This window comes from Saimiri boliviensis, chromosome 1 (genome assembly GCF_048565385.1).
Source record: "Saimiri boliviensis isolate mSaiBol1 chromosome 1, mSaiBol1.pri, whole genome shotgun sequence".
Taxonomy (NCBI): Eukaryota; Metazoa; Chordata; class Mammalia; order Primates; family Cebidae; genus Saimiri; species Saimiri boliviensis.
The window spans coordinates 27,222,699-27,247,565 of record NC_133449.1 but is presented as its reverse complement, the minus strand read 5'-3'; the positions used below and the strand labels follow the sequence as shown (position 1 = coordinate 27,247,565).

At 44.7% G+C, this 24,867-nt stretch overlaps 1 protein-coding gene and 1 non-coding gene across 4 annotated transcripts in view; both read left to right on the top strand.

Moving 5' to 3' along the window:
* Nucleotides 1-24,867, top strand: part of IFT172 (intraflagellar transport 172) — a 50,943-nt gene that overhangs the window by 5,660 nt on the left and 20,416 nt on the right. For all 3 annotated transcript variants that reach the window (XM_039474628.2, XM_039474623.2, XM_074395597.1), the window contains exons 7-29: nucleotides 187-274; nucleotides 1,834-2,048; nucleotides 2,954-3,077; nucleotides 3,498-3,593; nucleotides 4,642-4,803; nucleotides 5,180-5,233; nucleotides 5,470-5,573; nucleotides 6,043-6,128; nucleotides 10,516-10,628; nucleotides 11,758-11,925; nucleotides 16,258-16,394; nucleotides 16,622-16,729; nucleotides 19,532-19,616; nucleotides 19,907-19,999; nucleotides 20,871-20,948; nucleotides 21,185-21,433; nucleotides 21,609-21,687; nucleotides 21,890-22,010; nucleotides 22,197-22,341; nucleotides 22,860-22,949; nucleotides 23,503-23,600; nucleotides 23,752-23,887; nucleotides 23,973-24,089. In XM_039474628.2, coding sequence (XP_039330562.1) covers nucleotides 187-274; nucleotides 1,834-2,048; nucleotides 2,954-3,077; nucleotides 3,498-3,593; nucleotides 4,642-4,803; nucleotides 5,180-5,233; nucleotides 5,470-5,573; nucleotides 6,043-6,128; nucleotides 10,516-10,628; nucleotides 11,758-11,925; nucleotides 16,258-16,394; nucleotides 16,622-16,729; nucleotides 19,532-19,616; nucleotides 19,907-19,999; nucleotides 20,871-20,948; nucleotides 21,185-21,433; nucleotides 21,609-21,687; nucleotides 21,890-22,010; nucleotides 22,197-22,341; nucleotides 22,860-22,949; nucleotides 23,503-23,600; nucleotides 23,752-23,887; nucleotides 23,973-24,089 — 2,746 coding nt within the window. The remainder of the gene's footprint in view (nucleotides 1-186; nucleotides 275-1,833; nucleotides 2,049-2,953; nucleotides 3,078-3,497; nucleotides 3,594-4,641; nucleotides 4,804-5,179; nucleotides 5,234-5,469; nucleotides 5,574-6,042; nucleotides 6,129-10,515; nucleotides 10,629-11,757; nucleotides 11,926-16,257; nucleotides 16,395-16,621; nucleotides 16,730-19,531; nucleotides 19,617-19,906; nucleotides 20,000-20,870; nucleotides 20,949-21,184; nucleotides 21,434-21,608; nucleotides 21,688-21,889; nucleotides 22,011-22,196; nucleotides 22,342-22,859; nucleotides 22,950-23,502; nucleotides 23,601-23,751; nucleotides 23,888-23,972; nucleotides 24,090-24,867) is intronic.
* LOC120362137 (U6 spliceosomal RNA) lies at nucleotides 7,162-7,267 on the top strand. The gene has a single exon (XR_005578129.1). It is a non-coding gene; the product is annotated as a U6 spliceosomal RNA (small nuclear RNA).

Sequence of the window (24,867 nt, the reverse complement as noted above, 5' to 3'; positions counted from 1 at the left end):
ATATCACAAGAGTCTAGAAGTGTTAGGAAAGCGCTGTGGGGAAGTCTGGACTGCAAGACCATAGGAGGAAGGGCAGGAGAACTGGTGGCAGGAACCACAGACAGGGCTGTGTTCAACAGAGAAAGGGGCTTTCTTGGTGAGATAGAATAATCTTTTCCTGTTTTTCTCTCCTTTCTCCTTTTTCAGTTACTCTGGGAAAGGTATTCTCTCTGGTCATGCAGATGGTACCATTGTTAGGTATTTCTTTGATGATGAAGGCTCTGGAGAGTCACAGGTATGAATAAAGAATGTCGTGGGGCTGACGTGGGTGGATCACTTGAGTCCAGGAGTTTGAGACTGGCCTGGGCAACACGGTGAAACCCTGTCACTACCAAAAAAAAAAAAAAAAATTAGTTGGGCATTGTGGCATGGGCCTGTAGTCCCAGCTACTCCGGAAGCTAGAGTGGGAGGATCACTTGAGCCCAGGAGGTTGAGGCTGCAGTGAGCTGAAATAGCACCACTACACTACAGCCTTAGTGACAGAACAAGACCTTGTCTCAAAAAAAAAAAAAAATAGAAGGGATGATTCAGGTGCAAGGGACCTTGGAACAAAGGGAAATAAAAATTCTTAGGGGAATAAAAAGTGAAAATTATTCCTATTTACATAAAATATACATATATATTACATATATATATGTATTTATGTATGTAAATTTATAGAAAAAAGTTAACTATTTCCTCTGGAGAGGGGAAAGGAAAAAGATGGGAGATAAAAAGGAAACTTTCATGTTTTACTCTATATACTGATGTATTTGAATCATTTACATTAAGAATTACTTGTAGGCTGGGCACAGTGGCACATGCCTGTAATCCCAGCACTTTGGGAGGCCAACACGGGTGGATCACCTGAGGTCAGGAGTTTGAGACCAGACTGACTTACAAGGTGAAACCCTGTCTCTACTAAATACAAAAAATTAACCGGCATGGTAGTACATGCCTGTAATCACAGCTATTTGGGAGGCTGAGGCAGGAAAATCGCTTGAACCCGGGAGGCAGAGGTTACAGTGAGCCAATATCAAGCCATTGCACTCCAGCCTGGGCAACAGGAGCGCAACTCCATCTCAAAAAAAAAAAGAATTACTTGTATAGATCAGGCACGGTGGCTCATTCCTGTAATCCCAGCACTTTGGGAAGGCAAGGCAGGTGGATCACCTGAGATCAGGAGTTTGAGACCAGCCTGGCCAAAATGGTGAAACCCAACTCTACTAAAAATACAAAAATTAGCCAGGTGTGGTGGCCCGTGCCTGGAATTCCAGCTACTCAGGAGGCTGAGGCAGGAGAATCACTTGAACCTAGCAGGCGGAGGTTGCAGTGAGCTGAGATCATGCCACTACACTCCAGTCTGAGTGACAGAGCAAGACTCCATCAAAATAAAAAAATAAAAAGAATTACTTGTATAATAATTAAATTTAACCCTCCTTAAAAAAAGAAGCCCTGTGCTCTTTGTGGGCCTAGACAGTGTTGGTTAACGTGTAGGACATCTCCTTTTCAGAGGAGCTTTACCAGGTGCGTTTTAAAAATTTCTAATACACAAGCATTTTGAGGTTTTCTAGAGAACAAGGTCAACAATCGTCTGTATAGGGGTGTGTGTGTGTGTGTGTGTGTGTGTGTCTGTGTGTGACAGTTTGTGAAGAGTTCAGGGTTAGGATGTGTTGGGATGGAAAAATGTTGGGAGAAAGACTTCTGCAGGGTATGATGGTCAGAGTGAATGTATCAGGTATTGAGAGTGATAAATTATTTCTGGGGTGGAGTCTTCAGAGACTGATTGAAACCCTCTACTTCTGTCTGTCTTAGGGGAAGTTGGTTAACCACCCGTGTCCACCCTATGCCTTGGCATGGGCAACCAGTAGCATCATGGCTGCAGGCTGTGACAGGAGGATTATAGCCTATGGAAAAGAAGGCCACGTGCTACAAACTTTTGATTATAGCCGTGACCCTCAGGAGCGGGAGTTCACCACAGCTGTAGCAAGTCCTGGCGGCCAGTCCGTTGTGCTAGGAAGCTATGACAGGTGAGTCCCCTTTCCAGTTTTATCTTCGGCCTACTTTCCCTGTGAACACTCCCTGCTTTATGCTTTAGCCAAATTATTCCAAGCCAGAGTGGGAGACTGGACCAAAATCGAGTGTCTGTTGAAAGAGATTCTCAGATTGTAATTCATGCGCCTTCCTTGTCCTGTTCTCCCCATCCATGGGTGTGCAGGCAGTTCCAGATGGCCTGTGCTCTTGTTTTGTCTCTGTGCCTCTCCCTGCGCTTCCACAGCAGAATTCATCTCTATGATCTGTTTCCATTGCCCGCTTTGATACTGCTTAGAGTTTCTCACATCGTATTACAGTTTGTTGTTTGCATCTATCTGGCTAAATCAGAGTCCTTGAGACGGGGGCTTATTATTCATCCTTTTATCTCCAGTGCCTAGATTAGCATCTGTATGCTGTATATATTAAAGATATGCTCAGATGTTTGGCGAATGAGTGAATGAATGGTGGAGCGGCAGATAAACGGCCATGTCCCAGGTCTCATCACTTCTCTGGCATGTGTTTAACCCCAGCTTTGTCAGTCCTGTCTTTCTATCCCCTTCAATCTTATGTCTCCTGGTGTTCTGTTCTTTCTTCACTGCCTCCTACCATTTATCTCCTTATTCCATATTTTTTTGCTCCTGATAGCTCATTTTTCTCACCTGCACTGATCTTTTTGTTTTTCTGCTCCCCTCACTCTTATTCTGTTTTAGTTTTGCCTTGATTTTCCCAGCTTACTTCCTGTGCACCGCTGTGTCCTCTCCTGCTAGACTGCCTAGCTTGTGTGTTCTTTTTATTTCCTTTCTTTTCTGTTAGAGCAAGACTAATTTCCTTTGGTTATCAGCCCATTTGCACATTTCAGCTCAGCCTCAGTCTCTTCTAAAAGCCACATACTTTATTTCAGGCTTCGGGTGTTCAACTGGAGCCCTCAAAGAAGCATCTGGGAAGAGGCAAAGCCCAAGGAGATTGCCAATTTGTACACCATCACTGCCTTGGCCTGGAAGCGGGATGGCTCACGGCTCTGTGTGGTGTGTTACTAGTAATCCCTTTCTGGATTGGTGACTTTCACCAAACTAGAAAAAAATCCTGCCTTATCCTAAAGCACTCTCCCCTGACACTAGAGAATCTCCTGTTTCCTTTTGACCCTAACCTAAAATTCTGGGGTTAAAGGCAGGAAGGAGAAATTCATACTTTATTGGAGGTCACAAAAGGGACAAAGAATTGTGTATAGGCAGGGCTAGTTTCTCCCTTTTATCCCATTAATATGTGGTGCCCTTGAGTCCAATGATTGTAGCCGGTTTCCTTTTGGTACTTTAAAAACTTCCAGCTCTTTTACTGCCAACCATTCTCTGGACTCTAGAACCTAGGTGCTGAGAATGTCTGTGGATACTCTCCCCATGCCAGTGTACTATATGTGTGACCTTTTATGCTATCACTTTCTCTTCTAGGGCACACTGTGTGGTGGGGTGGAACAGTTTGACTGCTGCCTCCGAAGGAGCATTTACAAGAACAAGTTTGAGCTGACGTATGTGGGACCTAGCCAGGTAAGCAGGATGGTAGCCTACTGCACCGAGACCTTGCAAGGCTCATTCACCTGATACATATCTAACATTTCCCTGCCTTCTGGCCACAGCCATAGCATCAAATTTAATCTTTGTCCCTCTGGAAGAGCTGTTCTGGGCAACAGAATATATCAGGGCAACACCCTGGTATCTTTCCTGCTGTGGTTCCTGCAGCTTATTGTAAAAAAAGTTTTAACCACTGGGCTTAAGGTGTGCAGAGATTGCCACTTATACGCCTTCCTGGTTTAAAACTTTACTGTCTACACATTATCAACTGGACAATTTGATGAACAGGATTATAAATGTGAACTCTGTTGTTTTAAGGCCCCTGAGCTCACGTATTTGATGTTGCAAACTAATTTCTGAGTTCCTGAGCCCACTTTTCTCTTTTTTCTACCTCTGTCCTTCCATTTATCATACATTGGTTTCTTCATTCTTTTGTTCTTTCCAGAAACATGTATTAATTCTCTACTATGTGTCAGCAGTATTAGACATTGGGAATTCACAGATAATTATCTGTAAGACATTGTCCCTTGGATCAAGATCATTATAACAGAGGACACAGACATATCAAAAAATAATATTAGCCAGATGCAGTGACACATGCCTGTAGTCTTAGCTACTCAGGAGGCGGAGGCAGGAGGATTGCCTGAACCCAGGAGTTCAAGGCCAGCCTAAGCAACATAGCAAGACCCTGTCAGTCAGTCAGTCGATCAATACATACACTGTGATCTGTGATACATAAGGTTTGTACCAAGACTATCAGAACATACAATGATTGGTTTTACCCAGTGGAACTTTCAGAATTATGTAAATTATGAGCATCAAAAGAGCTAATATAGGAAAGCATTTCATAAGTAGTAAATCCCCATATAAATGTAAGGTATCATTACTGTCAACAATATCCAAGGCCCAAGGAGGAACAAGATAGTAGCTTTGTTTAGACTGTGGAGGTGGGCAAAGGGCATGGTTGTTCACCCTTCTTTTGGGCTGGGGAAGCCTAAGGGGCTCAGACTTGTCCTTTACCAAGGTGATTGTGAAGAACCTGTCATCAGGAACCCGAGTGGTGCTCAAGTCGCACTATGGCTATGAGGTGGAAGAGGTGAAAATCCTGGGAAAGGAACGTTACTTGGTGGCCCACACATCAGACACACTGCTGCTGGGGGACCTGAACACTAATCGCCTTAGTGAGGTAGGAACCAAAATTGAAGGTAGGGTGGGGAATGGGATATCTTGGCTTAAAACTTGTGGAGACCCAAAATCCCTAGCGGTAAAATCTCCATGAGAAGGTTCAACATTCTGGTATAGGGGACCTTGTTTCAGGGAAGGAGACCCAGGAGGTTTATAATTCCAGAGTATGAATCACCATCTTTGGACTGTTTTGATGCTGTCTCTCAGAAACGTCTCTCTGGTTCCTCTCAGGGACCAGAGCAAATTCTGATACAGTACCTCTTTTGTGTAGTGCCAAAGACTCCCTAACTATGATCTTTCTGCTTCCCAACCTGTCATTCTTTTGGCATTGTCTTGAGTAATTATCCACATTGCTTCTTAAGTCTTCTCCTTTACAGATAGCCTGGCAGGGATCTGGTGGCAATGAAAAGTATTTCTTTGAAAATGAGAATGTAAGTAGAGCTTCATTCACCATCACCATCTCCATAAGCCTCCTTCTAGCTTCTGTGTCATAAAGATGGCAAGTTGCAAGGGATAGTGAAACAGCAGATAAAAAAACGGGAGGATGAAATTGGCAAGGTTGGAGAACAGGAGAAAAGTGGGAGTCACCTTGAACTGACAGTATACCTCCCACATCTCTTTTTCTTCATGTAGCCTTTCCACCATATAACAACTCCATTTTTCCCAGGTATGCATGATCTTCAATGCCGGAGAGCTAACCCTGGTGGAATATGGGAATAATGACACTTTGGGTTCTGTACGCACTGAATTCATGAACCCCCATCTCATCAGGTAACCTTACAAGATTCTCTGAATCCCTGAAACCCAAAAGAATTCCTTTTGGACTCTTAAATTCTGTGTCTTCCAGTTAACCTAAAAGCTTCAGCCAGGCATGGTGGCTCACGCCTATAATCCCAGCACTTCGGGAGGCTGAGGCAAGCAGATTACTTGAGTCCAGGAGTTCAAGACCAGCCTGGGCAACATGGTGAAACCCCCTCTCTACTAAAAATACAAAAAATTATCCAGGCGTGTTGGCACACACCTGTAGTCCCAGCTACTGAGGAGGCTGAGGTGGGAGAATCACCTGGAGCCTGGGAAGTCAAGATCATGGCTGTAGTGAGCCGTGATCACACCACTGCACTCCAGCTGGGGCAACCAAATAAATCAATAAAAGCTTCATCCCATGTGGTACTTCAGAGCCTTTAATAAACATCCCAACTACCTAAGCCCATTTTGCCTTACCTCACCGTTCATGTTTCAGTGTTCGTATTAATGAGAGGTGTCAGCGAGGAACAGAAGATAATAAGAAATTGGCCTATCTTGTTGATATTAAGACTGTTGCTATAGGTGAGTGAGACTCTCATAATTTTAATAACAAAATAGATGTTTATATCACACTTTTATACCACAGGATTGTGTTCAGCAGGGAATGCAGGAATCTGAGAAGCACCAGGTAAATAGTAACCCCACACGTACAGTGGATATATGAAATGTTTAAGTCAATATGTGTGCATCTGTACCTAGATATCTAGATATAAACACAAAGGTGCAGGCCAGGCGCAGTTGCTCATGCTTGTAATCCCAGCACTTTGGAAGCACAAGGCAGGAGAATCATTTGAGCCCAGTAGTTCAAGGCTGCCGTGAATGTGCCATTGCACTCCAGCCTAGATGATGGAGTAAGACCTTATCTCTTAAAGACAAAAGCAAAAAAAAACCCAAAGGTCCATATAATTATTAATATTCTCTAGACATATATCTTAGGGTTGGCAAATTGTGAGCAGTAGAGAAGACCCATTAAATTTATGAATTTTCCTGTTTAGAGTTCATAGAATCATAAACTGTTAGAACCGGAAGGTCTTATTTTTTGTTAGTTTATCATTAGTAACGAATAATGATAGAAACTTTATTTGCATTTCACAAATATTCACATTTATAAATCTTATATGTTAATATTTTTATCATAAAATGTTTCAAGCATAAAAATAGTATAGAGAATAGCATTACCTATACAATGTAGCTGTTGAAAATAGGGCTCTGAGCCAGGCACAGTGGCTCATGCCTATAATCCCAGTGCTTCCAGAGGCTCAGACAGGAGGGTTACTTGAGCTCAGGAGTTTGCGAAAAGCCTAGGCAACATGGTGAGACCCTGTCTTTATTTTTAAAAATTAAATTAAAAAAAAAAAAGAATGGGGCTCTGGAGTCAAACCATCCCACTTCTCTACCTGTGTGATCTTAGGAAGTTACTTCATCTTTCTATATCCCAATTTCCTCATCCAAAAAATAGGGATAAAAACAGTACCTACTTCATATGAAATACATTTATTGTGCCCAGTACATGGTAAGCACTTAATAAGTGTTAGCTATTAATAATAATGAAATTTTGCTTTCTTTGGCAGCACATATATTAAAATTGGAATGACAAAGAGAACATTAGCATGGCCCCATGCAAGGATGACACACAAATTTATGAAGCTTTCCACTTAAAATCAATTTTTTTTTACTACAATACCAATGATTTATGCCATTAATAAAATCAATTTTTTTTAAAAAAAAGATATTATTGGCTGGGCACAGTGGCTCACGCCTGTAATCCCAGCGCTTTGGGAGGCCGAGGCAGGTGGATCATGAGGTCAAGAGATGAGACCATCCTGGCTAACATGGTGAAACCCCGTCTCTACTAAAAATACAAAAATTAGCTGGGCGTGATGGTGTGCGCCTATAGTCCCAGCTACTCAGGAGGCTGAGGCAGGAGAATTGCTTGAACCCGGGAGGCGGAGATTGCAGTGAGCTGAGATCGCGCCACTGCACTCCAGCCTGGCACCTGGCAACATATCGAGACTCCGTCTCATAAAAACAAAAAAAAGATATTATTGGCCGCATGCAGTGGCTCACACCTCTAATCCCAGCACTTTGGGATGCCAAGGCTGGTGGATCACCTGAGGTCAGGAGTTCGAGATCAGCCTGGCCAACATGATGAAACCCCATCTCTACTAAAAATACAAAAATTAGCCAGGTGTGCTGGCAGGTGCCTGTAATCCCAGCTACTTGGGAGGCTGAGGCAGGAGAATCACTTGAACCTGGGAGACAGAGGTTGCAGTGAGCTGAGATCACGCCATTGCACTCCAGCCTGGCGGACAAGAGCGAGACTGAGTCTTAAAAAAAAAAAAAAGCAGGCTGGGTGCAGTGGCTCACACCTGGAATCCCAGCACTTTGGGAGGCTGAGGTGAGTGGATCATGAAGTCAAGATGTCGAGACCATCCTGGCCAACATGGTGAAACCCCGTCTCTACTAAAAATACAAAAATTAGCCGGGCATGGTGGCATGCACCTGTGGTCCCAGCTACTCAGGAGGCTGAGGCAGAAGAATGGCTTGAACTTAGGAGGCAGAGGTTGCAGTGACCCAAGATTGTGCCACTGCACTCCAGCCTGGCGAAAGAGCAAGACTCAGTCTCCAAAAAGCAAAAAAAACATATTATCACTTGTTTATCCATACCCAGTTCTGTCAGATCCTGACATTTTATTATATTTACCTTGAATCATTTTATATCTTTTCTCTTGTTGATGGGCATTTAAGTTGCTGATTTTTCACTGTTACAATGATTCAGTTCTCTAAGTTCCATACCTAGAATGGAATTGCTAAATCATAGAGAAGCTGGGTCTTCAACTTCACTAAATATTTCCACATTGTTCTCCAAAGAAGTTATACCAATTTATATTCCCTCCAGCAGTTAGTTTCTATTGTCAGACATCTTCTGTAATACTTTGAAATTGCCTGACTTCATAATTTGGTTTAAACATGATATATATTAAATTAAATCTCATATATTAATTTTGTATTTAACATTGACCATTTGTATTTTTTCATCTGTAAATTTATAGATCCTGTCTCTTACCCATTTTTAAAATCAGAATGTGTCTTCCTGATTGATTTGAAGGAGTTATTTCCATATGCTTGTATAGACTTTGGTGGTCATTTGCATTGCAGATATTTTTGCCTCAGCTTGTGGCTTATCTTTTCTCTCCTTTTGGGCATCTTTTACTGTTCAGACATTTTCACTTTAAAATAGTCTATTTTATCACTTAAAAAAAAATAGTTTGAGGACCAGGTGTGGTGGCTCAAGCCTGTAATCCCAGCACTTTGGGAGGCCTAGGCGGGTGGATCACAAGGTCAAGAGATCGAGACCATCCTGGTCAACATGGTGAAACCCCGTCTCTACTAAAAATACAAAAAAGTAGCTGGGCATGGTGGCGCATAATCCCAGCTACTCAGGAGGCTGAGGCAGGAGAATTGCCTGAACCCAGGAGGCGGAGGTTGCGGTGAGCCGAGATCGCGCCATTGCACTCCAGCCTGGGTAACGAGCAAAACTCTATGTCTCAAAAAAAAAAAAAAAAATAGTTTGAGGCCAGGCATGGTGGCTTACGCCTATAATCCGAGCACTTTGGGAGGCCAAGGCGGGCAGGTCATCTGCGGTCAGGAGTTTGAGACCAGCCTGGCCAACATGGTGAAACCCTGTCTCTACTAAAAATACAAAAATTAGCTGGGCATTGTGGAAGGTGCCTGTAATATCAGCTACTTGGGAGGCTGAGGTGGAAGAATCGCTTGAACCCAGGAGGCATAGGTTGCAGTGAGCCGAGATTGTGCCACTGCACACCAGCCTGGGTGATAAGCAACTCCGTCTCTTAAAAAAAAAAAAATTTTTTTTTGATTTTTCAGGTGTTATTTAAGAAATTCTTTCCTATTCCCTCCTGTATTTTAACATTTTAAAAATTTTGCTTTTCCCATGGAATTTGTTTTTATGTATAATGTGGGTAGGGATCTAATTTTATTTTATTTTCCATATGTTTAACCAATTGTTGAAAGTCCATTCTTCACCCACTAATTTGTAATGTAATCTCTGTCATAAATCAAGTTTTCATATACATATGAGCTATTCTTAAAATACTTGTACGTTTCATGGATATTATATTTCACATCAGGTTTCTGAGCTCAGAAATGTAGGGATCTATAATGAAAACAATAATGTAGATCAAGAGGCCTAAGATTCCAGCAGCAATAATGGGTTGTGAGAACTTGGACATGCAACTTCACTCTGTAGGTCTCACTTTAATGTATGTAAAATGACAGAGTTCAAGGCCGTGCATGGTGGCTCATGCCTATAATCCCAGTACTTTGGGAGGCCAAGGCGGGCGGATCACCTGAGGTCAGGAGTTCAAGATCAGCCTGATCGACTTGGTGAAACCCTGTCTCTGCTAAAAATACAAAGATGGGCCAGGTACAGTGGCTCATGCCTGTAATCCCAGCACATTGGGAGGCCAAGGGGGATCACAGGCAGATCATGAGATCAAGAGGTCGAGACCATCCTGGCCAACATGGTGAAACCCTGTCTCTACTAAAAATACAAAAATTAGCTGGCCATGGTGGTGCATGCCTGTAATCCCAGCTACTCGGGAGGCTGAGGCTCAGTGCTCAGTGCTGCCTTAGAGGGGATTCTGTGAGTAGTAGCAGCCACTTGATCAATAGTTCTAATCTGCTCTGAGGTAACTCTGTAAGTCCCAGAGAGTAATGACATTTCTTAGTAAGTCTGGACCTTTTGAGTTACAACATAGTTAAACAAAACCTGTACAATTCTAAAAGAGACCCAGCTCCCTAGGCATCCTAGCAAAATTACGTGTGTTGGCCACACTATGTACATCTGTGCAATCTCTCATGTTAACCTGTCTCTTTTATTCTATAGTTGATCTGATTGGTGGCTACAACATTGGCACCGTCAGCCATGAGAGCCGCGTGGATTGGCTGGAACTTAATGAGACTGGACACAAGCTCCTCTTCAGGGACCGGAAACTTCGTGTGAGAAGAGTTACTAAGGCCTTAGGCATTGGCTGGCCCATAGAGGGTGTGAGACAAGCTGCCACCAGGGACTGAGGCAGGCAGGATGGGCATAATTTCTTTGCTGTGTCATCAGCATAGCAGAAGGCACATAGCAGAATGTTGATTCTTCAATCAGCCTTCTCTGTACCTGATACCAAAACCCATCCATTATTACCTCTGTTTTTTAGAGACAGAGTCTTACTCTGTTACCCAGGATAGAGTGCAGTGGTATGATCTCAGCTCGCAGCCTCTGCCTCCCAGGTTCAAGTGATTCTCCTGCCACAGCCTCCCCAGTAGCTGGGACTCTAGGCGCGTGCCACCACACCTAGCTAATTTTTGTATTTTTAGTAGAGACAGGGTTTCATCATGTTGGCCAGGCTGGTCTTGAACTCCTGACCTGAGGTGATCTGCCTGCCTCAGCCTCCCAAAGTGCTGAGATTACAGGCAGGAGCCACCGCACCTGGCAATCCTATATTACCTCAGAGGCAATTGTATTATGGCAACAAAGTCGAGGGGAGTTTGGGAGTTGGTCTCTCTATTCAGTCGGTGCCCTCATGAAACTTCCTTAACCCTGCATTCCTCCTCCTCATGCCTAGCTGACCTTCACCTAGACCTGCTGTCCAGTGCTTTTCAGCCACACTGACCCGATGGCGTGAACTGGCTGGAGGGCAGCCTCTTCATCCCTCATTGATTCTCATCCCAGTATAGTTGCACCAGTGTTCAACCTCAGGTCAAAGAGACAACCTGGTGATTTTCCATGTCAGTAAAAGCCATATCACAAATTTCTGGATCATTTAATATTTCTAGTGGCCTGCCATTTGTAATCCAAGCTGGTAACTCTAGCCCAGAGTTCTTCCAAGGAGGAAAGTCTGACCTTCACCTAACTTAAAATTCCCGGGATGTAGATCTTTGTTCTGTGGGTCATCTCTTACTTGACCAGAGTTAGGATATACCACCTTAGCAGACAGCAGGTCAGTGAGCTTTGAAATGCAGCATGAACCTGAGTGGTGGGTTAGCTCACCACATCTCACCGTTAGGGAAATAGTCAAAAGCAAGAGACAACCCCACATGCGCTTCTAATTGTGCTATCTGCCTCTTCTTTCTTCAGTTGCATCTGTATGATATTGAGAGCTGCTCTAAGACAATGATCCTCAACTTCTGCTCCTACGTGCAGTGGGTCCCAGGAAGTGATGTGCTGGTAGCTCAGAACCGCAACAGCCTGTGTGTGTGGTACAACATTGAGGCACCTGAGAGAGTCACCATGTTCACTATTAGGGTATGTTGGACACTAGGGGCGCTCAGATGTGGTGTTGAGCTGATTAATTAGAGCCACAAGGAGACTCTGAAGGCTACTTGTTTTCTGTGTCAGCCACCCTCAATCTCTGTGATAGAATTGGCAAATGAAGCTTAGACTTATGGACCAGCCCCCAGGACCATCCTTTTTCAGATTCCTGACATTACAATAGACCCTTGGAATATGGGCTCATTATAGTGGCCCTGGGAATTCCCCAGGTCATAATATGGAGATCCCTATGGCTGGAAGATCCCTGATAGGAGGGGCAGTTCTAATGTCATCTCCTTCTGTACTGATTCTGTGTTATAAGCCTTTCACAGTTACTTTTTTCCTCAGGTTACAGATCAGATCTCTCCTATCCTACCATATCACACTTACCCAGTAGTTGGAATATCTGGGAGGAGCCAGAGAAAACAAGAGAGGCAGGCTCCTGTGCTAGGCTAGGATGACTGGTGGTGTGTGGGTGGAACACGCGATGCTTTCTTTTTGTCCTCTTCCATACCTCTTCTTATCTCCTGTTTACCTCATTTTAGACTGATTAAGGTCTAAAATTTATTTCTTTTCTTTCTTTCTCTCTTTCTCTGTCTTTCCTTTCTCTCTTTCTCCTCCTTCTCTTTTCTTCTCTCTCTTTCTCCCTGTTTTTTTTCTCTCTTCCTCCCTGTTTTTTTCTCTCTCTCTTCTTTTTTCTGAGACAGGGTCTCACTCCGTCTCCCAGGCTGGAGTGCAGGGGTACAACCATACTCACTGCAGTCTCAACCTCCTAGGCTCAAGCAATCCCCCTGCCTCAGCTTCCTGCATGGCTAGGACTATAGGTGCATGCCACTATGTCCAGCTAATTTTGTCCTTTCTTTAAACATCTTTTTTCTCACATTTTGGGTTTGAAAGTTGTATCTCCCATTTCTGTAGAAGTTACCTTGAAAGGTTAACATTTACTTAAATGAACGAAGTCTAAAGTTTATCAGCATCTAACAACCCCCTCCCCTGCAAACAATACAAGGACTTTAAAAGACTTTAACTTTCTTTCTTTTTTTTTTTTTTTTTTTTTTTTTTGAGACAGTCTTGCTCTGTCACCCAAGCTGGAGTGCAATGGTGTGATCTCTACTCACTGCAACCTCTACCTCCCGGGCTCAAGTGATTCCCCTGCCTCAGCCTTCCAAGTAGCTGGGATTACAGGTGCCCGCCCCGACACCTGGCTAATTTTTGTATTTTTAGTAGAGATGGGTTTCACCATGTTGGTCAGCCTGGTCTCAAACTCCTGACCTTAGGTGATCAACCTGCCTTGACCTCCCAAAGTGCTGGGATTACAGTCATGAGCCACCACGCCCTGCCTGGTTATTTTATAAGACAGAATTCATTTCGATTTATCATCATGGTACCAGTTCCTTTGTTTACCTTTTCTTCTTGCAATACCAGTCTTCCCTCTGGAATGACTTTTCTTCTTCCTGGAGAATATTATTGAGAAGTTTTTTGTTTTTGCTTTTTGTTTTTCAAGACAGGGTCTCACTCTGTTGCCCAGGCTGGAGTGCAGTGGCACGATCTTGGCTCAGTGCAACCTCCACCTCCCAGGTTCAAGAGGTTCTCCCACCTCAGCCTCTCAGGTAGCAGGGATTACAGGCATGCGCCACCACCCCCGGCTAATTTTTGTCTGTTTAGTACAGATGGGTTTCACCATGTTGGCCAGGCTGGTCTCAAACTCCCGACCTCAAGTGATCCACCCCCACTTAGTCTCCCAAAGTGCCAGAATTATAGACGTGAGCCACGGCGCCAGTCTCATTTAGAAGTTTCTTCAGTGAAAGATGTAAATTCTCAGTTTTTGATTATCTGAAAATGTTTTTATTTAGCCTTTATTCTAAAAAGATGCTTGGACTCAATACCCAGTTCTAGATTGACAGTTAATTCTTCTTAATTTGTAAATATTGTCTCATTGATTGACTTCCATTGCTGTTCTGAGAAATTTAACAGCAGCTATTTCTGTACAGGTGATCTGGTTTTTTTTTCCCTTTGGTTCCTTTTGAAGTCTTTTTTATAGCTGGGCATAGTGGCTCATGCCTGTAATTCCAGCACTTTGGGAGGCTGAGTTGAGTAGATCACTGGAAGCTAGGAGCTTGAGAACAGCCTGGCTGACATAAAGAAACCCTGTCTCTGCTAAAAATAACAAAAAATTAGCCAGGCATGGTGGTATGTGTCTGTAATCTCACCTACTCAGGAGGCTGAGGCATGAGAGTCACTTGAACCTGGAGGCAGAGATTGCAGTAAGCCAAAGTTGTACCACTATGCTCCAGCCTGAGTGAAAGAATGAGACCCTGTCTCAGAAAAAAAAAAAAAAATTCTCTTTTTCTCAGGTGTTTTGAAGTTTCACCACAATGTGTCTAGATATAAAATTTTCACATTTATCCTGCTTAGTATAGACTGTGTTCCTGTGTTTATGAATACACATATTTTCATCATTCTTGGAAGTTTCCTAGTCATCTCTTTGAACATTGCTTCTCCTGAGCCATTCTCTAGACTCTTCATCAGCTCTCTAGTTAAGCAAATGTTAGATTTCTTGTTTTGCATTTTTAACTTATCTTTCATAGTTTCTTTCTTCCTGCTCCATGCTCCATTCTGGATAATTTTTTGTTTGTTTGTTTGTTTGTTTGTTTGAGACAGAATATCACTCTATTGCCCCATGCTGGAGTGCAGTGGCATGATCTTGGCTCACTGCAGCCTCAACCTCCTGGACTCAAGCTATCCTCCTATCTCAGCCTCCTGAGTAGCTGGGACTACAGGCATGTGACACCATGCCCAGCTTTTTTTTTTTTTTTTTTTCCAATTTTCTGTAAAGACATGTTCTCACTATGTTTCCCCGGCTGGTCTCAAACTCCTGGGCTCAAGGAAGCCTCCTGCCTCAGCCTGCCAAAGTGCTAGGATTATAGTCATGAGCCACTGCATCTGGCCTCTGGGTAATTTCTTTAGATCTGTTTCGATTCATTAATTTGCTTTTCATCATTGTCTAATCTGCTATTTAAACATTGAGTTTTTTACTTCAAACATTAAGTTTTTCTGTTTTATTATTTCTCCAGACTGCCTGGCCATATGGATAATTTCTTATTCCTTGAATAGATAATTTCTTATTCCTTGCTTAATTTTTCATTTCATCTTTTAAGGTATTTAGGTATTTAATAAATAATAATTTTATATTCCATAACTGGGCTTTAAAAGAAAAAACAAGGTCTCACTCTGTCATCCAGGCTGTGCAGTAGCATCATCACAGCTCACTGCAGGCTCAAAATCCTGGGCTCAAGTGATCCTCTCACCTCAGCCTCCTGAGTAGATGGGGTTACAAGCACATGCGATGACACCAAGCTAATTTTTTTTTTCAGTAGAGATGAGGTCTCGCTATGTTGTCCAGGCTGATCTTGAACTCCTGAGCTCAAGTGACCCTCCCATCTTAGTCTCACAGAGTGCTTGGGATTACAGGTATGAGCCACCGAGCCCAGCCTTTAATGGCTATTTTTAATATCTGAAATTCTTGAAGGTCTAAAACTGTTGTTTTTAGTTATTATTTACTCTTTCCTAGTAGTTTGTTTTCTTGTTTGTTTGTTTGTTTTTAATTGTGAGCTCAAGTTACTTTGAATGTATTCTTTTGGAATCCTGAGGGCCTAAGATGGATATGTTCTCCTCCAGTGATGGTTCGGTCTTTCTTCGGCAGGAATCAGACATATTAATGATCTGTAACCATTACTTTTGTTCCCTTTACTAAAGAGTGGGTCCCAGGTTTAATTAAGGATTCTCAAATTCAGCCTCCCCATCCTGCTGGAGGGCCTGCAGTTTATTCTCCTGACACTCCATTTGCATTTAGGACAACTGTACCTTTCCCATTTGCTCACTTTCCTGTTTTTCTTGCTCAGGATTTCGCTTATTGACCTTTTTCTTTCTGTCTTTTTTTGAGAGAGAAGGGTAGGATATGAGTAAGGAACGTTCTTAGTGATTTCTTCAAGTAAGCCCAAGCAATGCATTAAAAAGTACGTTTCAGGTTCAAGTTGTAAAGAGAACCCTTAAGAATAGCTACTCTTATGGTACTGCTGGAAAAAGCAGAAGTGGATGCCACACGTTGTATCTCCAGCAATTGGTGCAGTCATAGTTAGGGGTATACTTTAACCCAAGGATATTGCTATAAATATTTTTTTATGCTTGAGAGAAACTAAAATGTTAGGAAAATCAGGGCTGCTGTGACTCTTGAGCACTGGGTTGGATGATGGTGGTTCTATTCTACAATTGATTCAGTGGAAACTAACCTGAAATTGGGGTGGGGTGGGGGATGACCTTTTACAGGGTGATGTTATAGGTCTGGAGCGGGGCGGGGGAAAGACCGAGGTGATGGTGATGGAAGGTGTGACTGCTGTTGCCTACGCACTAGATGAAGGCCTCATCGAGTTTGGAACAGCCATTGATGATGGCAACTACACCCGGTGAGAGGCTGGACAATAACCATTGAGGTCGGGGGAGAGTCTGATTCTGAGAGGGGAGGACCTGGGGCGGGGTGTAAAACTGCCCAAAACCGATAAGGATCCAGTGATCCTGGGAGAAGATGAGACAAAAATGGCCCTTCCCCCTTCCCTTGCCCCATCACCAGTCTTCTGCTGCATCTTCCTGACTCGTCCCTCATTCCTTTTGCTTTGCTTCCTTCCCTTTCCAGGGCAACAGCCTTCTTAGAGACTCTGGAAATGACCCCAGAAACAGAGGCAATGTGGAAAACCTTGAGTAAACTGGCGCTAGAGGCAAGGCAACTACACATTGCAGAGAGGTGAGGTGTAGAACAGAGGTCCGGGCAGCTAGAAGGGATGATCACATGAGTGTTTTCCCTGCGGGCTGCTCCAACCCAGTGTTAAGGCACTGCTTCCCTTCCCACTGCCAGCGAATAACATAGAGCCTTTCTGCATTACAATATTCCAAACACGCTCCCATCCTAGATTATAAGGGTATGTATTGGCCAGGCATGGTGGTTAATGCCTATACTCCTAGCACTTTGGGAGGCCAAGGTGGGCAGATCACTTGAGGCTAGGAGTTCAAGACCAGACTGGCCAAAATGGGTGAAACCTCAGCTCTACTAAAAATACAAAAATTAGCCAGGCATGGTGGTGTGCACCTGTGGTCCCAGCTACTCAGGAGGCTGAGAGGCACAGGAATTGCTTAAACCCGGGAGGCAAAGGTTGCAGTGAGCTGAGGTCATACCACTGCATTCCAGCCTGGGTGACACAGCAAGACCTTATCTCCAAAAAAAAAAAGGTGATAGGCCGGGCGCGGTGGCTCAAGCCTGTAATCCCAGCACTTTGGGAGGCCGAGGCGGGTGGATCACAAGGTCAAGAGATCGAGACCATCCTGGTCAACATGGTGAAACCCTGTCTCTACTAAAAATACAAAAAATTAGCTGGGCATGGTGGTGCGTGCCTGTAATCCCAGCTACTCAGGAGGCTGAGGCAGGAGAATTGCCTGAACCCAGGAGGCGGAGGTGGCGGTGAGCCGAGATCGCGCCATTGCACTCCAGCCTGGGTAACAAGAGCGAAACTCCGTCTCAAAAAAAAAAAAAAAAAAAGGTGATAAAACAAGAGTATATCTTCTATTATTTTTACTGCCCCTTCTTGTAACTAGGTTCCCCTTAACATGTTTTACTAATCATAGCCTTCAACCCATGCATATGTGTATAATCCAGGTTTAGTTTAGGAGTATAGTTAATAGGACAAACTTGGGACTCCAGACTCCTTGAGTTCAAATCTTGGTTCTAATTACCAACTTGTATAACCTTAGAGAGGTTATTTGACCTTTCCAAACCTTGGCTTCTTTATTTTCTCTCTGTAGAATAGGGATAATAGTATTTGCCTCATATGATGATAAAGAAGATAGTAAGGATATTGGTAGAGAAGGAGTGATGAGAGAATCTATGCAAAGTGCTCAATAAATATCACCTGCTGCCAGGTGGGAATCATCCTTGATCCTATTTTCCCCATACTTCCCACATGTAGATAGATTATCAGCAAGTCCTAAGGACTCTCTTCAAAACACATCCTGATGTCTCCATCCTAGTGCAGACCACTGCCCTCTCCCACCTGCAATATTGTACAGCCTCTTAATTAGTCTTACTGATACTGTTTCTTGTACCCCTACCATCTGTTCATTTCAGAGCAGCTGAGATCATTTTTTTTAAACATAGATTGTGTCTTTTTCATGACTGGAAGCTTCCAATAGCTTACTCTTTTACTTGGTATAAACACCAAACTCCTTGTGCGGCCTTAGCCCTGAAGGTTTTTGGCCTCTGCTTCCTTCTCATGCCAGCCCCTACTTGCCCATTAGTCTCCAACCACACTGGCCTCCTTCAGGCTCTGTGAGCATGCCAATCTCATACCTGCTCTAGGGCCTTTACACTAGCTGTTCCCTGTTAGGAATGACTTGTTTATCCTGCCATGACTGGCTTTTTCTTGTATTCGGGTTTCAGCTCAAATCAGTTCATCAGGGAGACCTTCTCCAACTACCAGATTAAGTGGCCCCTTCAATCACTTATCTATAACAGAGGTGCCCAATCTTTTGGCTTCCCTGGGCCACATTGGAAGAAGAATTATCTTGGGCCACACATAAAATACACTAACACTGATAATAGCTTAAAAAAATCGCCGGGCACGGTGGCTCAAGCCTGTAATCCCAGCACTTTGGGAGGCCGAGGCGGGTGGATCACGAGGTCAATAGATCGAGACCATCTGGTCAACATGGTGAAACCCCGTCTCTACTAAAAATACAAAAAACTAGCTGGGCATGGTGGCGTGTGCCTGTAATCCCAGCTACCCAGGAGGCTGAGGCAGGAGAATTGCCTGAGCCCAGGAGGCGGAGGTTGCGGTGAGCCGAGATCGCGCCATTGCACTCCAGCCTGGGTAACAAGAGCAAAACTCCGTCTCAAAAAAAAAAAAAAAAAAAAAATCACAAAAAAAATCTCATATTTTAAGAAAGTTTATGAATTTATATTGGGCCACATTCAAGGCCATCTTGGGCCATGAGTTGAACAAGCTTGATCTATAATATTACATTATTTTATTTTATTTTATTTTTAAGACAGAGTCTCGCTCTGTCACCCAGGCTGGAGTGCAGTGGGGCAGTCTCTCCCACTGCAACGTCTGCCTCCCAAGATCAAGCAATTTTCCAGCCTCAGCCTCCTGAGTAGCTGAGATTACAGGTGCATGCCACCACACCTGGCTAATTTTTTGTATTTTTAGTAGAGACAAGGTTTCACCATATTAGCCAGAATGGTCTCGATCTCCTGACCTTCTGATCCACCCGCCTCAGCCTCCCAAAGTGCTGGGATTACAGGCGTGAGCCACCCTGCCCACCCTACTTTACTTTATTTTTTATTATCTCCACTTTTACTAATTATTTGTCTCCACTAGAATGCACATTCTGTGAGAGTAAGGCCCTCACCTTCCCTTTTCTCCTACGTTTCTCCAGTGACAAGCACACTGCCTGGCTCATCATAGGTGCACATCAATTTGTATTTGCTGAACCAATGAATTAATGATGATTCTGTAATAATATTACTATTAATGTCTTTGCTTCCATGCTGTAGGTGCTTTTCTGCTTTGGGCCAAGTTGCAAAAGCTCGATTCCTGCATGAGACCAATGAGATTGCAGATCAAGTATCCCAGGAATATGCAAGTATTAGGCTCCTGATTCATTCCGTCTCCCAAACTGATTTCTCGTAGTGTTCAGCCCCATGATTCCTAGCTTTCCAGCCATCCCTAGTTTCCTTTACCCTGCCCACCCCACCTCTACCCTCCAGTCAGACCATTTCAGAATCACTAAACCTCAAACCTTTAAGCTCCATGAAGTGTTTTACCTTCTCAAGTCTTTTATTTTCTACATCCTTCTGGCCTTCCAATCAGCCCTGACAGACAGAACCACAGCACCTACAGAAAAACCAGAACCTCCTTTTTCTTCACAGGGCGGAGAAGGGACAGACTTTTATCAGGTCCGAGCACGTCTAGCCATGCTGGAAAAGAACTACAAACTGGCCGAAATGATCTTTTTGGAACAGGTAATAGGAACAGAGGGACAGGATGCAGGGGGGATATGAGGGACAAAGAGGGAAAAGGGGGCACAGACTCAAGGGAGGAAAGTGTGCTGGTGAGCTAGGCTTCCAAAGGTTTGGGGGAAACTTTCAGAGAGGTTTACATGGTTAATTTCACCCCTTCCTTTATTTGCTCCTCTTGTGTTAGTCCTTACTTTTCTAGACAAACTTCCTTCTTTGGCCTTTGATTACTTCTTTCTTTCATAAGCAGTCTGCTACCTCCCCTCTAGTCCAGAGCCTGTCTTTGCAATTCTTGTGCATAGGGGTAGATCCAGGTTTTGTTTGTGGCTGGAAACTTACACAATTTGAGGAGCTCCCTTTAAGAACAGTTGCCTTAGGCTGGACGTGGTGGCTCACGCAGGTAATCCCAGCCCTTTAGGAGGCTGAGGCAGGCAGATCACATGAGGTCAGGAGTTCAAGACAGCCTGACCAACGTGGTGAAACCCCGTCTCTACTAAAAATACAAAAAAAATTAGCCAGGCATGGTGGCACACGCCTATAATCCCAGCTACTCGGGAGGCTGAGGTGGGAGAATCACTTGAGCCTAGGAAGCAGAGGTTGCAGTGAGCCGAGATTGCACCACTGCACTCCAGCCTGGGCGATAGAGTGAGACTCCATCGCAAAATAAAGACAGTTGCCTTGGAAAGGGCCTGTGCAAATAAGGAGCCCTGAAGCTTAAGCTTCTTTTAGTTTCCCAATATTTTTGCTGGTCTAGAAGTTAACAGGTAAGGCTTTTGGTCCTCACGTGCTGGCATCTTAGCCAGGCTGAGGAGAACTTGCTGCCTTCTGATCCTCATATCTTTCTGGCATCCCTCTCTGCTCTGCCTGTTTCCCCTAGAATGCTGTGGAGGAGGCCATGGGCATGTACCAGGAGCTACACCGTTGGGATGAGTGTATTGTTGTAGCTGAAGCCAAGGTACCCATTTTGACTTCTCCACAGTTGTTCAGAATTTGGTTCTGCCAATTTCAAAACCCTTCTTTTGTCAAGGAGGCCATAGAAACCAGTACAGGGTTGGGGCTTGGACTTGATGTGGTGAGGAGTTAGGATACTGCTGACCCAGGAGGATTTCCCTTGTTACAGAGGGATTGGAGAAGCATGGGAGGCACAAGGGTAGGAAGGGTTGTGATTTCTAGTTCACTGTGCATGTCCAGGGGCACCCAGCCCTGGAGAATCTGCGCCGGAGTTACTACCAGTGGCTGATGGACACACAGCAGGAGGAGCGAGCAGGTGAACTACAGGAGAGCCAAGGAGATGGGCTAGCAGCCATCAGCCTCTACCTCAAAGCTGGGCTCCCTGCCAAAGCTGCTCGGCTGGTGCTGTCCCGAGAGGAACTGCTAGCCAACACAGAGCTGGTAGAACACATCACTGCAGCCCTTATCAAGGGGGAACTCTACGAAAGGGTATGCTCACTTCCTCTTCCTAGCCCTTATCTCCAGAGCTCAGGACCCTTCTCTCATCCAGAGTCGTCTCAGGGCACAGAGCGCTTCCTGATTGCTGGTGTTCCCTTGTTTTTGGAGCTAATACTTGATTCTTTGTGTTATAGGGGTACCATAGTAATGTGGTATGTGTTAACAGGCAGGTGATCTCTTTGAGAAGATTCACAATCCACAGCAGGCCCTGGAGTGCTACCGTAAAGGGAACGCATTCATGAAAGGTACTAGCCCCCTATAAGCCGTGTTTTATTGTTATGGACCCTTGCCCATCCGTCTCCCCGGCACCTCTTGGTGCGTGTGTTCAGGTTGCCCGGCTCCAGTTCTCCATTCTTCCCCTTCTCACCCCATGCTTCATCTCCCTGTCCTTTTTCCTGAGGTCCATCCATGGAAGTCTGGGCTGAGCACCTTTTCTCTCCCTGACAGCGGTAGAGCTGGCTCGATTGGCCTTCCCAGTGGAGGTGGTGAAACTAGAGGAGGCATGGGGGGACCACCTGGTGCAGCAGAAGCAGCTTGATGCAGCCATTAATCACTACATCGAAGCCAGGTATGGGAGTATGGGAGTGTAAAGGACATTTGGGTGTGAAGTGAGGGGCAGTGGAGCCAGTAAGGACACTGAGGCCAAAAAGAAGAGATCTCAAAATGTGGGTGGAAGTGTGCTTAAGGGGTCCCATGACCTCCATTCATCTTCATCTTTCAGCCTACATATTTATATCTTTCCCAACTTTGCTAGGTGCTCCATTAAGGCAATTGAGGCCGCCCTGGGTGCCCGCCAGTGGAAGAAGGCAATTTATATATTAGATCTACAGGACCGGAACACCGCGTCCAAATACTATCCTCTCGTGGCCCAACACTATGCATCTCTGCAGGAGTATGAGGTGAGGGACAGTCCTTTCCGCAGCACGAGGTGGGGCAGTAGAGGATAACAGTGAGAGAACCCAAAACAGGAAGTGGAGGCCAGTTCGCCTGATCCTGCTTTCTGGGCCCCAAACAGCATCGCCACCTTGAATGAGAAAAGAACAGTTTACTTTCCCAGTTTCATTCCAGCGTGACACAGATACCTCCCTTCACCCCAGATATATAAAGTGAGTCTCTAGCTCTGTTCCAGCCAGCATGAGTGATTCTTCATGAATAACTCTTAACATAGTTACAATATAAAATTGCTTTGCATTGCAGGAACGTGAGGCCCTTTTGAATTCCACTGTATTGTCCTCATACTGTTTGGGGCTGGCCTTTCTTTTTAAATGGTAGAATGTATGAGACACCCATAGTCATCTTTTCTTCTCTGTTATTACAAGGTCATATCGCAGGCTCTCCACCATCCCAGCCAAGGTTTGTTCTTTCCTCATTCAAGCCTGTTGCTCTGACTTTTGTATCTACCTCTCATCAACTACAGATTGCTGAGGAGCTTTATACTAAGGGAGACCGAACGAAAGATGCTATAGACATGTACACCCAGGCTGGCCGTTGGGAACAAGCCCACAAGGTAGAGATGGGTGGAGTTCATGGTAAGAGAACTCTGCCTTAGGGGCAGTGTAGCATCATTCCTGGGTCTGTTTCTCCTCTTTGCTTGGCTCCCTGAAAGCTGACAAAGAGTATCAAAAAACAGCCTGAGTCACTTTGATCCCTAGCCACAGAGAAAGGAAGGGATGAAGAGAGGCCCTTGTTTTCAGACCTACCTATCATTCTTGAAGGAACAGATGGGCTTGGGAGCTGCAGAATCTGAACTACCACTCCTGATGGCTCTGGTCACAATGATGACTTTGTTCTTGCCCTAAATTTCAGAGTCTAGTGGTTACAGTGGCAATGGGAGTGTATGTCCCAGCACAAGGCATTGCAGACCCTCCCACCTTAGCAGAATATAGTTCTTCCTCTGCTCCTTATGGACTTGGAATTCCCCAACCTGACTAGTAGAGTGGCAATAACCAAACTCCTGTGATTGTTGGGAGAGTTCAGAGTTCTTGAAAAACAAGTTCCCTTGAAGCCCTGCTTCCCTCGGGAGTTGGACCCGAGGCTACCCTGGCTCTGTGCCTCCACAGCTGGCGATGAAATGCATGAGACCAGAAGATGTGTCAGTGCTGTACATCACTCAGGCCCAGGAAATGGAGAAGCAGGGCAAGTACCGTGAGGCTGAAAGGTGAGCCGTGGCCTCAGAGGAGGTGTAGAGAGAGATGAGATTTCATTGCTGGGAGGAGGGATGGGGTCTTAGGATGTGTACCCTCTGCCCAGAAGGCAGAGACAGCAGGGATCTGGGTCTAGGAGGCCCCAGATGTATCTCCCTTTCCCAGGCTGTATGTGACAGTAGAAGAGCCTGATCTTGCCATCACCATGTACAAAAAGCACAAGCTGTATGATGACATGATCCGCCTGGTTGGGAAGCACCATCCAGATCTCCTCAGTGACACACACCTACATCTGGGCAAGGTGAGCCCTTCTCCTGGCTCTACCTATCTCTTCCCCAACCAGGCTCTACCTCCCCATCCCTCCATCTTGACTCATCTTCTTGCAGGAACTGGAGGCTGAAGGCCGACTACAGGAGGCTGAGTACCACTACCTCGAGGCCCAGGAATGGAAGGCAACTGTGAACATGTACCGAGCCAGTGGGCTTTGGGAAGAGGCCTACCGCGTAAGGAGTTCAGGCCACACTGAGGGATACATGCATCCTTCTTTCCCATGGTTTTTTTTTTTTCAGACAGGGTGTCACTGTCACCCAGGCTGGAGTGCAGTAATGCAATTACAGCTCACTGCAGCCTTGACCTCCTGGGCTTAAGCAATGGATCCTCCCACTTCAACCTCCTGTGTAGCTGGGACTACAGGCATGCACACCACACCTGGCTACTTTTTAATTTTTTTGTAGACAGTTTTTCACCATGTTTCCCAGGCTGGTCTTGAACTCCTGGCCTCAAGCAATCCACCAGCCTTGGCCTCCGAAAGTGTTAGAATTACAGGCATGAGCCACCATGGCCAGCCCTTCTTTCCCACTTTAAGTGACTAATTCACAATCGGTCAGAGCATCTTTGAAAATGGAGTGAAGATCAGAGTCTCTTTTGCCAGAACCACATTCACATCTATATACAGAAAATGTCACTTATAATTTTAAGGGTCTGTGGACCAGGTAAAGTCTATCCTTGGACCCTAAGTACTTCCACCTAAGTTAAGAAACCCTGAGATATAACCCTCTTCCTGTTAACTTTTTATTTTATTTTACTTTTATTTTTTGAGACAAAGTCTTACTCTGTCTCCCAGGCTGAAGTGCCATGGCACGATCTTGGCTCACCGCAGCCTCTATCTCCCAGGTTCAAGCAGTTCTCCTGCCTCAGCCTCCTAAGTAGCTGGAACTATAGGCACTCCCCACCATGCCCAGCTAATTTTTGTATTTTTAGTAGAGATGGACTTTCACTATG